The sequence below is a fragment of the Marmota monax genome, unplaced genomic scaffold, assembly GCF_021218885.2.
Source record: "Marmota monax isolate L192 unplaced genomic scaffold, Marmota_monax_Labrador192_F-V1.1 WCK01_AAM20220418_F8-fsc00020, whole genome shotgun sequence".
In the NCBI taxonomy this organism is placed as follows: domain Eukaryota; kingdom Metazoa; phylum Chordata; class Mammalia; order Rodentia; family Sciuridae; genus Marmota; species Marmota monax.
Genome location: NW_026692912.1, coordinates 23,441,851 through 23,456,274, shown reverse-complemented (window position 1 = coordinate 23,456,274; position 14,424 = coordinate 23,441,851). Strand labels below are relative to the sequence as shown.

The window sequence follows — 14,424 nt, the reverse complement described above, 5'->3', positions numbered from 1 at the left end:
AGAAGACAGAAACGTGGCAGGTAGGCAGTGTTGGGGTGGGGAAGTCTGGTCTCGGGTCTGACCAGGAACTGGCCAGGGTATCCTGAGGGTTGCGCTAGAAGTACAGGCCAGGGTTTCCCCAGCTCAGGGGATGGAACAGGCTAGGGAAGCACCCTGGGCCGAGCCCTGAGAAGGTAAGGGCTTAACTGGATAAGAGCGTTCCAGACAGAGGGGCGGCCTGAGTTCAGCTGCAGGGACAGATGGCGCCGAGGGAGCTGCCACAGCCAGGATGTCAGGTGGAAGAGATGGGAGACAAGGCTGGAATCCAGGTCCTTGGGGCCTTACATGCCATGACTGGAGGCAGTCTGCCACCAGTCTACCCTCAGGGACCCGGGGAGTCTGGGCCTCCCTTCCAGGCAGCAGCGTCATCTTGACTGGAGTACAGAGGAAGGCAGGACTGGCATTCCCAGACCAAATGAAGGCTCGTTTATGGAGGCCCTGGTTTGTGCCAGACTCTGTTTTAAGCACTTTATACATGTGGGCTCCCTTCTCAGACACAGCTTGTTCTCAGGTGTGAGCAAGGTTCTGGGGAACAGTGGAGCAGCTGGGGCTGTTTCCACCTCTCCTTTCTGACCGGACAGTATGCTGGTTCCGCCCTAGAGCAGCTCGGCTTTGCCCAGTGATAGGTAGAAGGCTTGCAGATCCCATGCAGATGGCTCCTTCATCAGGCAGAGAGAGGAATATTGATCTCCCTGAGTAATCCCCAGTCCCCAGGCTGCCACGCTTCCCCTTCAGGCCCCCAGGCCTGCTGAGCCTGTGGCACACAAATCCAGGTTCAGAGGAGAGACTAGGGCTGCATAATAAAAGCTGAGTCCCCTGCTTTCGTCCCCACCTCGGGAGCTTCCTTCTGTAGCTCTCCTCATCACTTCCAGCACCACTTTCAGGGCTGAGGTCGTCACATTCTGATTTTGCAATAACTGTACCTCTTTTCTGTGGCATGAGTGCTTCTGGGATTGTCTAAAGTATTCTTCCAGAAGACAGCGCACATCCTGGAGCAGTGTTGCTGGCCGGGGCTGCAGTCTCTCTACGTGCTTAACACGCTGCGCTGCCATCTTTGCCTCCAGAAGCCAGAGATTCCCTGGGCCCTTTTCCTTAAGGCTACGTCTGTCTTTGGAAAACTCCAGGCCAGCTCTGGCTCCTGGGCTAATGTCCTCTGTTACGTTAAAGTATCTTTACCCAGTGAAAGTAAAGTTGACCTCTTTGGGTTGGGGACAGAGTGAGGGCATCCAGATAGCACATGCTCATCCTGATGCCTGTTAGCTGGAGCTTAGAGGCGGCTTCCAACTCAGAGCACAGCGCTCTCCAAGCTCCTCTACCCACCCCAAGACTGAGGACCTTGTGAAGATGGCAGCACAGCAGGTGGCTGCCTAGAATGGGACAGGGACCTGGTGCCTCTGCTGCCACCCAGAATCTGCTGGACTTTCTTTTTTTGGGGGGGGGCGGTGGGGAACCTGGGATTGAACTCAGGCACTCAACCTCTGAGCCACATCCCCAGCCCTATTTTGTATTTTATTTAGAGACAGGGTCTCACTGAGTTGTTTAGCACCTCACTGTGGCTGAGGCTGGCTTTGAACTCATGATCCTCCTGTCTCAGCCTCCCGAACCTCTGGGATTACAGATGTGTGCCACTGAGCCTGGCCTCTGCTGTGCTTTTTAAAGAACAGAGAGCTTCACCTTCATCCCTGGCAGGGCTGAGGGTAGAGCTTGTCTCAGGTCTGCTCTTGGGCCTGGAGGGTGACTGCCATCCATGGGGTGTGACTGAGGCAGCAGTGGCCTGCAGTGGTGTCCACTAAAGGACTAGAGGGACCTATAGGACCATGTGGCCCTGATCCCAGCCTCATGCTCTCTGAGGGCCAGCGGGAGTATGATGAAGCCAAGATCTCCCAGGCAATCAGTGACTAATCCAGGATTGAAGCCCACTGTCCTTGCAGTCCCCTCTGTCCCACCATGTGGCCTTATCCACCTTAACTCAGGTCTAAGAGAATTTTATCTTCACATTGTGTAGAAGCCAGCATTGGTTGGAGGGAAGCCAGAGTCTGGGTCTCCACCAGGCTTCCCTTTTAAATAAGCACCATCTGAGCATTTGGGTATTTAACTTTCCCCGTGTATTAATCGTGCGGGGAAATACTTTTAATAGTGGGAGGCCCCACTCTCCTAGCTGAGCAGGGGAGGCCTTGGGCTCCAGGGCTGTGTGCTGCAGATAATGCAGCCTGGTGCCATCAGTCCATTGCATTAGGAAGAGCACCAAGGAACTGCTGAAGCCGCTAGTCCAGCTCAGGTCAGCGCAGGCGTGGCACTGCCCACCCCCAGGCCCGTCCCTGGTGATGGGAAGCAGGCTGGTACCCACAGTGGTCCATTTGCCTGTGGTTCCTGCTCAGCCTCACCTCGTGAAACTTGTTAACACACCTGGGTCCTCCTACTAGACTTTGGGGGACTCACAACCTTACAAGGCTCAGGAGCCCCTGAAGACGGTCCCTGGTTAGAGAAATACAGGGACCCCTGTTTAAGAAGCCCAGGCAGGAATCGTACATTTTCAATTAAATCAAACACCCCATGTTGAACATAGTTGGAAAATTCTGAGGAAAAAGGTGGGGAAGAAAATACAAGGCCACCCCTGAAACAGAGCCAGAGTCTTGCTGCAGAGTGTGTCACCTCCTGCCCTGGCTGGCAACGGGCCTCATGGTCCTTGGAACTCTCCCCTTCAAGGGGCTCAGTGGATCCTTCTTTTAACATAGGGAGAGCTGGGGCTTGAGGTCTGTTGAGAGTCCCCTCCCTGTCCTGCTCCTCCCTGTGTCACCTGTGTCACCAGCACACCCTTTGTTCTTCCCTTACTGACGCAGAAGAACAAAGCCGGGCTGGGGTTGGCCATAAGGGAATGTAAACAAAACGAATGTGGCCCTCCGCCGCAGAGTGGAGGGTTGGGGAGCCAAGAGCGGCTCTTGTCCCAAAGTCATCACTGAGGTCCAGTCTCCCCAGCCCCCTCACCCACTTCACTTTTATGCTACACTTTTTATTTCCCTTGATGAATCAGGGTACAGACTAGACTGGTGCTGCCACCTCCTATTGGCCCAGTTTCCCTCTTGATAACTCAGGCAGAGCCTTGTCCAATCCAGAGTCATCTTGAGGGCCCACTGGCGTCTGCATCAGACCTCGGGGGCTCTGCACCTGAGAGTGGGCAAGATAGGAAGAAGCTTCTAGCAGAGAAGTGGAGGGAACCTCGTCCAAGTGGCAAGAACATGGCTTCACTTGGGAGACTTGTACTACGGCCATAGCTCCCCCCTAAGAGTGATGGGTTTCCTTCCCCCCGGGGGAGAAGACGTGGATGTGATACCCCCAAGCCCCACATCAACCCCAAAGACCTGCAGTGGGAGCCGCCAGGCCTGGGGCTTCGCTCTGGCACTCAAGCTCACGCGCCTGGGCCGTCCCTGCTCTGCGGCTTCACAGCTCCTTGGCCCAGGCAAGTCACTTGACCTCCTGGCAACTTTTGTCCCTCACTTATAAATGGCAGTTACAAGTCCCTCTGTTGTTAGATTTTGTGGAGATTAAGTGAGATGAAACTGTGATGGCTCACATCTGGTGGCTGCTTGCTCTTTGTCAGTCACTGGCCCGCCCTTGACAGTTAATCCTCACCCCAGGTCACCCAGCTCCTGCATGACCTGTGGTGGGGTCCCGAGGCTGGGCTCCCACCAGGCTGTGCAGCATACACCAGCCTTGCCCAGGCCCCACTGTCACCGACCTGCCTGTCACCAGTGTTGCAGGCAGTGCCGTTGTTGGTTTAGCTAAAATAGCTCTCGAGCCCTCCATCCCCAAACTCTGGGAGGGAGGCTGTCAGCGCTCCTTGCACACAATATGGCAGAGGAACTTGGTGAGACTGTTTTGACTGTCAGTCCTTCCCCAGCACGTTGACTGGCAGCTGGTTCAAGGACTCTTGAAAGAGGTCCTTCTCCAAGTTCAGCTGTCCTCCTTTGGAGTGCGCCTGACCTTTCTGGTGCCTGGAGGTGAGGGCGAGGCAAGGCCTGGCTGTGCAGGAGGAGAGAACAGAAAGTAAAGTCAACAAAGCCATGCAGGTTGGTGGCCAGGCCCTGCAGATGGTGCCTTCCCAAGTAACTCACCACAGTTCAGCTCTGAGCCGGGAAACCAGGCTGCAGGGTATGGCCATTCCATCTGGCTATGAGGTTCCGCTCTTCCCTCCTTCCCGCCACCTTGTCCTGTCAGCTCATTGTTCTGGTGGCTTCTCCCTCCCTCCCTCTCCTAGGGCTCCCTGTCCACTTTGATCTTTTTACAAGCTTTGTTTCTAGCCAGCACTCAACTAGCAGCTGAATCCTCCCTCCCCCTCCTGGTAGCATTAGTGCCCTTCCCTGGCGCCTCGCAAAGCAAGGTGGCTTTTATCTCCCCGCAGAATCTCATTAGCTTTACAGCACAATGGGACCCAAACCTGGGCTGCCACTAAATTAGTTAATAGCAATTTTTTTTTTTGCCTCAGGCTTGTCTTTTCCATATCTTCAATGTTGAGCCAAAAACAACTTTGTTGTCAAAAAGTGTAAAACAAAAATATATTGAAGGTAGAGTGCTTTGACCAAGAGGAAGATGGTTATAGGTAAGCCTCTCCGGTGCCCTTGCCTGGTGCTGGGGAGCTCAGCCTCCGGGATCCAGACACTGCAGGGGAGCCACCAGGGAAGAGGAAGGGAGGAGAAAGCACATCGGCTGGCCTTGTTTCCCTCATTAAAATATTCCTGTAATTGGTGGTGGGAAATTGGGGAAACTAAATGCATCAGTGTTAGAAAAAAAAAAAACTGCCACCATTTGGCAAGAAAAGATAATACTGTATACTAGGCCTTTTGAAAAGGAGACTGGATTTGACCAGAATGCCAAACAGTAAGAGAAAGACCAGTTGGATGCCCTCCCAGGAGTCAGATGCCAAAACAGCCTCAGTACGCAGCTCCGGCTGTACCTAGAGGGGGTGTCCCTGGTCACTCAGCTCGTTCTGCTCTTGGGCAGCCTGCTGCACAGCTGCCACCTGTGCATATCGGCCTGCACCTTGCATGTAACTCAGGCTTTCCAGAGACCTCACTGGAACATGGTGAGATGCTGCTAGGCACCAGCCTGCAGTGGGAGATGGGAGGGGTGGGGCTCAGGTCTTGCAGGATCTGTGTGCAAACGCCAACTGCCCCTTGCCAACTGGGTACCTCTGGACATCTTCCAACCTCCGTGATCTCTAAGACTTACAGAGCCACACCCGTGATCCCAGCTACTCAAAGGCTGAGGCTGGAGGATCGCAAGTTTGAGGCAACCTTGGCAATTTAGTCAGACCTCATCTTAAAAAAAATTTTTTTAAATAATAAAAAGAACTAAAGTGTAGCTCAGTGGTCGAGCACCCCTGGGTCCATCCCCAATATCCAGGGGGGAAAATTACACCCCCTCTATTCTTGTAAGAGTTACTTTAGGGGCAGATAGAGCTTGGTACCTATAAGCTCTCATTCTGAGTAGCTCTTCTCAGTTGATAGACTATCCTGTGATCCTAAAATGTACCTTCCAGAAATAAGGATAACCTGGCCACTCGGATGCAAGATCTTGTCACTAACACTCCACAGCACCCACTGTGAGGTTGGAGGGATCCTGTTCACTTCCATTCTTGAGAAAGAAACTGTCTTGCTTTGGAACTTCTTTGTGTCCCAGAATCCAATGCCTCTTCCTTTGAAGCCATTTTCCAATAGGACCCAGGACGTGCTCCAGCCTGGCCTCTCGAAGCCAGGCCTTAGCCAGCAGCCTGGGTGTCGCCTGAAGGCAGTTGGAAATGCCAGGCCTCGGCCATTTGCGGCCTCCTTCATGAACCCCGCTTGCTGGCAGGACCCCAGATACTGTGTGTCTCTTGCTGTTCTTGTGCGCGCAGCGTCCCTAGTAAGAACCCCCGAGGCTCACTACTTGAGAAGCCTGAGAAGGCTTCTGCTCTTGGGCATATTTCAAACACGTTCCTAGGTGACCCAGCCTGCCCGCTCCAAGTGCCACATTCTGAGCAATACCTTGCACAGGGGGCTGCTTGGCCACAGCTCATCCCCCAGACAAGAGGCGAGGCTCCAGAGGGCTTTCTCTCGGGGCGAGAGTGCCTGCCTGGAGGAAAGCCACATGCCACCCAACCAGCAGGCGGCCTGCCCCATCTGGTGACACTGTCGTGGAGAACTGGCATGAAGAACCCATGCTTGCCCTTCGCAGCCTCCAGGCAGAAGTAGCATGCACACTTCCTCTTCCTGATGCCTTGACTAGAACTGTCCACGTGGCCCAGCCTTGTGGCAAGGGCAGCCGGAAAGTGTCCCCACATGCCAGGAAAGGGAAGCCTCAACTGCCCTCATCCTGCATCCCCACCCTTGTCAGGCCCTTGCTCACCCACCTCTTCTGAGACCTTCTTGTTGGGGACTTGGCAGAGTTCAGTCAAGTTAGGGGAACTGATGCTAACCAAAATCTCCAACAACAAAAAGCCAGTTCTGTGGGTTCTGATGTGAAGAAATAGGAGCTAGACAGGAGGGGAGGCTGGCAAGGCGGGTGGGCAGGGACCCGAGGGTAGACGTACAGGAGCAGGCCCAGGGCTCCAGGGTCAGGGAGCCTTGGCCTCCTGTTCCCTGGGAGGCAGGGACAGTTGTGGTGTGAGGGTGACCATATGTCTGCTGGATGGCGAGCACCTGCGCATCGTGTGCTGGTCCTCACGCTGGCCCCAGCCTCTCCACTTTCCTGGAGGGGGAGCCACCACTAAATGAGAGGACATTGCATACCCACATGGCCTTCTGAAGAGGCAGGACCAGGGTCCATGCCCCAAGCCCACACCCTTTCTCCCAGCGCTTGCTGCTGAGAAAGGACTGGAAAGAGCCCTCGGGATCTTCTGGTCACCCTGATAGGAAAGACGCAGCCTAGGCTGTGCAGTGGCAACAGGGGAGAGGACACAGGAGGAACAAGATATGTACCTGGGGGCTCTGAGGCTGCTGAGAGTGGTGGTAGGAAGAGGCCCCAGGGACAGCCTTGGCTCTGGTCATTTAGCAAGGCCACGGGGAGCAGGTCTGTAAAGTGCTTGAGATGGCCCTGCGATGAGCACCAAGCCTGGCCTGGGGACAGCACCTAGAGGTGATCAAAACTAGGTTCATCTCATGGATGGCTTGGACAGCTCAAGTTCAGCTGGAAAGGTCAAGGTAAGAGGTGAGCTGAGGAAAGGAAAAGGAAGTGGACACAGGTCTATACCCCAGGGAAGATGCACTCAAGCGGAACTTGGGAAGCCAGGCGGGAGGCGCAGGGACAGCAGGGCTGGGCAGGGCTGGGTTAGGGCATCTTGGGGCCATGCTCTTGTTGGCATTTGAGTCGAGGCCCCAGATTCCAAAGACCACAGTTAAGTGAAGCTCGCAGATTCTAAATGTTGATCATTTGTGTTAAAACTGTGAAAAGAAAGAAGCCCAGCTGAACAAAGCTTCCTGCCTTCGCCGTGCCTCTGGGTCATCAGCTCCAGCTGTGGGTATAGCAAACCCTGTGCCCTCCCGGGGGGCCACCCAGAGTTGGTGCAAGTGGACAGTGCCCTGGGTGGGAAAGGAGCCTTGCCCAGAGCACCCCAGCCTGGCTCGCTGCACACTAGAGCAGGCTGCAGCCAGGGCCTTGGAAAACCCCTGGGGAGGCCAGGAGAGAGCTTCCAGGAACCCTGTTCCTTTCTGTGACAGCACACGCAGGTACAGGGAACGTCCGTGGACCTCACAGGGTACTTCGTGGGCTTTCTTAGCCAGGGAGCTGGATGGGCAAGAACGAAGCCCAGGTTCAAGCCCACGGGCCTTGTTTGCCGAGCTTCATGCGGCTCTTCCCCTCACCCGACTGCCACCATCAGTCATTTTGCAAGGTTATCATTGCGACTGTTAAAAAAAAAGAAAAAGAAAAAAAGCATTGCTCATTTTAGAAAGCTGTCTGTCAAAATGCTTAAAATAAAGCAGGCTTGGCCCTTGGGGGAGAAAGCTCCACCCAGCTGGAAAGTGAGAATTCCCCAACAGCACGGGACACGAGCTGCGGCTGCCTTTGCAGGAAAGCCAGCCCCACGTTTATGGCAGTGGGCATTTTTTTCTCAACACATGTGTATTGAGCACCTGCTGTTTGCCTGGTGATATTCCAGGCCTGATAGTCGCAGCATGAACCAGATGATTCCTGCTCACAGAGCTGATCACGTAGCGGGGCTCACCAGCTACCAGGCTGCCCTGGAAAGTCTGGTGGGAAAGAGGCAGGTGCAGGCCAGTTGGCCGGAGAGCCGGTGGGGCTGTTGGCACGGCTGGGCAGGAGGAGCCCCTCCCATGCCACTCCTCCCAGCCTCCTGGGCCTACTGGAGGGTGTCACTTGCACACCCATTTTATCCTGGGGAAGCTGAGGTTATGTTCACACGAGGCTGAAGACAGGGCCCTGGAAAGCCCAGCTGTGGAGGCTGTCCCCATACCTAGTGGTGAAGCCTCTCTGACGGGTGTGGGGACCAGTGTCAGGCTCACGCACAGCCCACTGAGTGGGGTCAGCACAGTGTTCCTGGCGCCCCCTGCTGGTGTGCGCGACTACTGCTCAGGCCAGCTGGTAATGAACACCTTGGACCTGTGTTTATTTTTGTTCTCAAATTCAAAGATTTTTGTCTAGAGTTTTTTGTTTTCTTGTGTTTTGTTTTGTTTTAACCACAACATTTATAATGCCAAGAATCCCTAATGAGGACAATCAAATAAACCATTAGTTTGAACACAACTATCAAATTAGTAGAATCTATTAATTTGCTGATGGATAGCAGGCATTAGCGATTCATGTTGTCATCACATTTCAGACCTGCAGAGAATCGCAGACCAGACCCTTTGTCTTTTGGAAAGGACTGAGTGGCAGAAAGGATGAATAGCTAAGTCAAGGTCAGGAAGCAGTGCCCTGTCCACTGGTCATGAAACTGCTATGGCAGTTTCCTGGCCCATGGAGTGGAGATGTGGGTGTGGCCCACGAAGTGCTGGAGACACCTGGGAAGGTAGCCACCATGAGGCCTGAGGAAGGGTCCTCAGAAATGAGCAGTTCCCTGACCACTAGGCCCACGTGGCTACAAGTTAGGAGACAGGGAGAATCTAAGGGAGCAAGAGGAGACCCTGCGTGCTGCTGGGAGAATGGTCTCAGCATGGCCGCCAGGCTCCTTGCCTGCATCCTCGTGTCGGGAGCAGGGAGGCCTGTCCGCCCTCTGGTCTGCCCTGCCTTCTCCCCACTGGCCTCAGGCCACTGCCTTCCCACCCCTAGCGCTCCAGCCTGTCCGGGTTTTCTGTGGAGGGCTGTTCCGTACTCCGCTTCCCTCCGGGACTGACCTTTCTGCCTACACACACCTCCTCCCCTCTCTGCCCCCAACTCTGCTACCTAATTTTCCTACTCAAGATTTTATTTCAGATGTCCTTTTCTCTGAGAGACATCCAAAAGCAGGGCTGGTGCCTATAAAAGGAGGCGTCCATCCCGCTGGCCATCTCTGACTGCTGACTCCAGCCACTGTCCTTCATTTTCAGGTGACAGACCATGCCACCACTGCCCTGCTCCACTACCAGCTGCCCCAGATGCCAGATGTTGTGGTCAGGTCCTTCATGGTAAGTGGCTTCAGGAGCCTTGGAGTGTGCACACACAGCTGAGGGGGGAAGCTGCACCCTCGGCCCGTGGGCTGCCATGGGAGCCGGGTGGGAGATGGCACCGCGGGCTCCCTGTCGTGGCTGGACAGGTGGTCGCAGAAGGATCCTCTAAAAGTTTCTCACGTGGCTCTTGACCTGCCCCACCCAGGTCCTGTGCCTGGCCCCAGGCTTGCAGTGGTGAGTCTCGGCTGGCTGCACCCAATACAGTTCGTTCTTGGATTTCAGAGCAGCTAGCAGTGAGGGCAGCCCCCGGCAGCCTGGCAGCTCTTGAGGGGTGTTCAGAGGTTTGCAGTGCCTATTCAAACTCTTCTGGCTTGAAATGGAACCCAGTGGGAGTACTCGCACCGCAGCTCTGGGCAGAGACCACAGTCAGGACCTTTCCCTGGCATTGGCCTGACCAGGGGTGACATTGCGTTGTATGTCCAAGGCAGACCCTGCCAGCTCTTTCGCCTCGCACAGACTTGGCCGAATACGCTGGGTCACTAGGCTCCATCTTTCACTGCCCACAGAACTGCCTTTTGTCTTCTGCTGGAAAGGCTGCCTGGTAGAAACCCCCTCAGACTTCCCTTTAGTGAGTGCAAATCACTGTTGACAGCCAGGTGGGTGTCTCTGGTCCCATCCATCCTGTCACGTGGGCCTCCACCAGCGGGCTTCCTAGAAAGCCTGTCACGCACTGCTCAGAAGACAAGCCCAGCTCATCGCTTGGCTTCCTAATGTTAGGAGGGCAAACAAGGAGCAGTCCATGAAGGCTTCCTCCACATGCAAGAGGGCAGGCAGCCAGCAGCCACCCGGTAGAGGGAGGCCTGCTTTAGTCTCACATTCTGGGTCGTCCGTTCCCTTCAGCTCTGACTTGGGGATCTGGGAAGGATGCAAACGTGCTTGGCACCAGAGGATAAGCAGTGTAGCTGACTGATCCGGTGACCTCCTCGTGACTTGCTGTAGAAACCCCCAGGCCACCCTGCTGACGGAGGTGGCATGGATGGGCCGCACTCTGCCATCTCGAGGGCCGCCCAGCTGAAGCAGGGGATTCATGTAACTCAGCTGACCTCTTCAGATAGCCGTTTTCTCTTGTCGACATAATTCAGGAGAATGTTAATTGATGAGAGTCTTGCACCCCTGCACAGTGAGAACTGGCTCAATTGTCGTGCGTTTGGCTCTGTTGGGTGTTGGGCTTCTTTGCTTTGTTTTGGTGGGGTTTTTTGGTAGCAAATCTCCTTGAGTTTGAGAATTGAGTTATGTACATCTCATCCTTATAGATGATGCCCGAAAGCTCTCTGCTCTCTGAATTAAAGTGTGTATTTGCTGCTTATTATGTGATTTGGTGGCACTGGGGTTGTCTCCACTTATCCCTTCCCAGAGTGTTAGGCCACATCCTGACAGTGAGCAGTGACCTCAGAAATCAGATTAGAAGGCGCTGTGCCCTCCATGCAGAATTCTCCAGCTGTCAGCTATTCCTAGACTCCCTTGGCATGTGGCCATGCCCCCTACCTGGCAGCAAGCCAGAAGAGGGTCCTTGCCAGGCTCCGTGCAGCGTGGTTGGTGCTGCCCCAGGGCCTCCCTGCCAGGGAGAGTTGCCCTCTCTGTGCTGATAACTCGGGGTTGGAGGGGAGGGGGGCTTCAGAACCCAAAGTCCCTCGAGACAGCCTTGTGGGTTCAGCAGCTTCTCTCTGGGGCCAAAGCCAGCTCCAGGGCTCTGTCCTTGGGGCCACTAGGTTTGATGGGAGGGTATTGGGAAGCACCAGGGCTGCTGCATTTGTCCTCCCTTCTCTTTTCAGACCTGGTTAAGAAGCTACATAAAGCTGTTCCAGGCCCCATGTCAGCGCTGCGGGAAGTTCCTGCAGGATGGCCTGCCCCCCACGTGGAGGGACTTCCGAACACTGGAAGCCTTCCATGACACCTGCCGGCAGTGACCCCACCCACCCAGGCAGCCCTGAGTGACACTGGCCCTGACCCCTTGCTGTCCACTCTCTGTCCAGCTCTGGCTGTCATGAAGGACCTTCTAGGAGCACCACCGGGGGAGGTCGCCCAGCCTAGACTTGGTATTCGCTGGCAATGCGGGTGAGTCCCCCAGTTTGCTGAAGGTGACTGAATGAGCCCTGTCACACGGGGGACTTTGTTTTGTGCTTGCTAAGTTATTTTTATAAGCAATAAACCTTTTGTACCCAGGCAAGGCCTCGTCTCCTCCTTACAGCGCCTTCCACGCTGGCTCAGTGAACAGGAGCGGGTGTGTGGACGCGGCTCTCTGGGGGTACCTCCCGCTTCTCCCTGCAGGGAGGCCAGCCTGGGTAATGCTCCCTTTCAAAGCCACCTTGGTGGCTTGAAAAATGATGGTTCCCTTTGAGAAAGACAGCAGGAGGTGTCTCTTCCCCTTAAACCAGTCCCACAGGTTCCCAGGGTGGGCGCCACTGTTGGCCTGGCTCTGCCCCAGGCATTACTATAGGTCCATCCAGTTTCTGGACACCAACTCGTGAAGCCATCATCCATTTCTGTGGCAATCTCTGCCCTGGCCAAGGACTTGAGGAGAGGACGTTTCCCAGGGAGTGACATCCGGAGGCACTGCCGTCTGAGCCGACCAAAGAAGGTCCTGGCTCCTCCTAGGTCCTACCTGTCCCCACCAGGCTGGCAGGCAGAGTCGGGGGCTTCAGTGGTGGGGACACCTGGCCCTGGGCAGCCTGCCCCGGACCTCCTAGGCAGAGGCTCCAGGGCCAGGCAGCACCGGGCAGCCTGAGAAGCAGCAGTGACAAGCAGGACACCTGCAGCAGGCAGCCCCCACTGAATGCCACTGTTCACCAGATTTAAGATGCCAACACCCATTAGATGTGCCATTGTTTTATGAGCCTCCAAGAAAATACGCTGCCAATTAAGCTACTGCCAGGCCTCAGTGATGACCCTGTGTGGCACATGAGCCATCACACCAGCCTGTGGTTGCTTTGAAATGGCTTTCCTGTGTTCCCAGGGAGGCCATCTCTCCTGCCCAGTACCGGCCACCCCCTCCCAGTCACAGACCATAGCACAGTTTGTCAGCTCCCTGGATCCTCCTTTCATTGGTCTCCTGAGACTCTTTTTTTTTTTTTTTTATTTTTTAGTTGTTGGACACAATACCTTTATTTAACTTTATTTATTTATTTTTATGGGGTGCTAGGCGAGTGCTCTGCCACTGAGTCCCAGCCCAGCCCTCCAGAGACTCTCGATTGTTGGTTTGCAAGAAAACCCAGAGTGAGGGCATCAGGTGCACTAGCGCTGTTTCCTGGTGCTCGTGTCTTCAAAGACCCCAAGTATGCACATGGGATGACGCTGGCCACGCACCACCCACTCCGGCCACACGCAGGGGAGGCAAGTCCCTGGGGACTACCAGCCTCAGAGGTGCTGGAACCCAAAAGAACCTGAGGTCAGTGAAGCCGTGGATGCCGACTCGCATCTGAGCCATCAGATGTCCAGCTTCCAACCGCAGCTGTCTGGGCGGTCGGTCCCCTGGGCGCCAAATGCTCTCGGACTCCCTCTTGTCCCCGTCTTCTGCACAGGTAATGGGCCAGTAAGTAGCCTCAGAGGGCTAGTTCATGTGTGCACCCAGGAGCCGGCGCCTTGGCCCTATCCTCCGTACCTGATTGCCGTCCACAGGAGCACTAGGAAGGGTCCTGGGGCAGGAGTACAGAGGTGCAAAGGGTTGACCATTACAGCAGCACGGAGAGAGACAGGTCCTGTCCTCTCCTCCAGTGGCAGAGCTGGGGTGAGCCGCTTTCTCTGGCCTCCTGTGAGGCAAAGGGTTGATCCCCGGTGCTGGGAGGGAGGAGAGGCCTGTAGACGGAGGCTGAGAGTTGGTCACAATGGAGGCCGGGCAGTGGAGACCCGGGCAATGCCTGCTCTGCTGTTTTGCTATATATATATATATATTTTATATATAGAGAGAGAGAGAATTTTTTAATATTTATTTTTCAGTTTTCGGTGGACACAACATCTTTATTTTATCTTATGTGGTGCTAAGGATCGAACCCAGTGCCCCGCGCATGCCAGGTGAGCGTGTTACCGCTTGAGCCACATCCCCAACCCCTTGCTATATTTTTAACATTCCCTCACTTAAAAGGGGGCTGGGGACACGGGTCAGACCATTTAACCTTCGAGGCCTTTCTGTCTCTTCTCTTCCCATTGCTCGGTCCTGAGAGAGTCTCCAAGGCAGTGGAAACAGGACAGACTGCACCTGAAAGGGTGCTGGGAACAGTTCCAAGAGGGTGGGCTGTGAGGGAGGCCGGGAGGCTCCTGCCGTGCGGACAGTCACTGAGTTCCTCTCGCTGAAAGGAGCAGGTCCACCATGGGTGCTGTGGTGACGGAGCCAGAACATGATTTGGACTGTCCAAGGGGACCTCTAGGCCAGGTCTACAAGGTACTCAAGAGTGACTTAATTATGACCCTACGGCTCAGCATCTACTCTGCCAGGTGCTTCACACGTGTCACCTACCCGCATGTCCTCTCCATCAGAGCGACCAGCCCTGCCATGCCGGGTGTGAGCCCCAAGTGTGGTCAGGACTCCTCTGCAGCGAGGCTTCCCCGGACAGCGCTGCTTCGCCCGTGCTTTCTGCTGTCTGGGGTGCCATGAGTCGCCCAGGCACCCGTCAGGAGCTGACAGAACAGAACACGCTGCCTGTGAAAGGTCGTCCAGACTCTCCCTGAACTAAGTTAGGAATCGGCCTTTTGGTATCGAGTGATGTTTTCACACTTCACACCACGGGCGGCATGAAATGATGATCTTTCAGTG

At 55.0% G+C, this 14,424-nt stretch overlaps 1 protein-coding gene across 2 annotated transcripts in view; it reads left to right on the top strand.

Annotated features, from left to right (window-relative positions):
- The window catches only part of Med27 (mediator complex subunit 27), a 181,673-nt gene extending 169,829 nt beyond the window's left edge, over nucleotides 1–11,844 (top strand). For both annotated transcript variants that reach the window (XM_046451423.2, XM_046451424.2), the window contains exons 7-8: nucleotides 9,558–9,635; nucleotides 11,450–11,844. In XM_046451423.2, the coding sequence (XP_046307379.1) occupies nucleotides 9,558–9,635; nucleotides 11,450–11,584 (213 nt within the window). In that variant the 3' untranslated portion in view covers nucleotides 11,585–11,844. The remainder of the gene's footprint in view (nucleotides 1–9,557; nucleotides 9,636–11,449) is intronic.
- The last annotated feature ends 2,580 nt before the right edge of the window (nucleotides 11,845–14,424 follow it).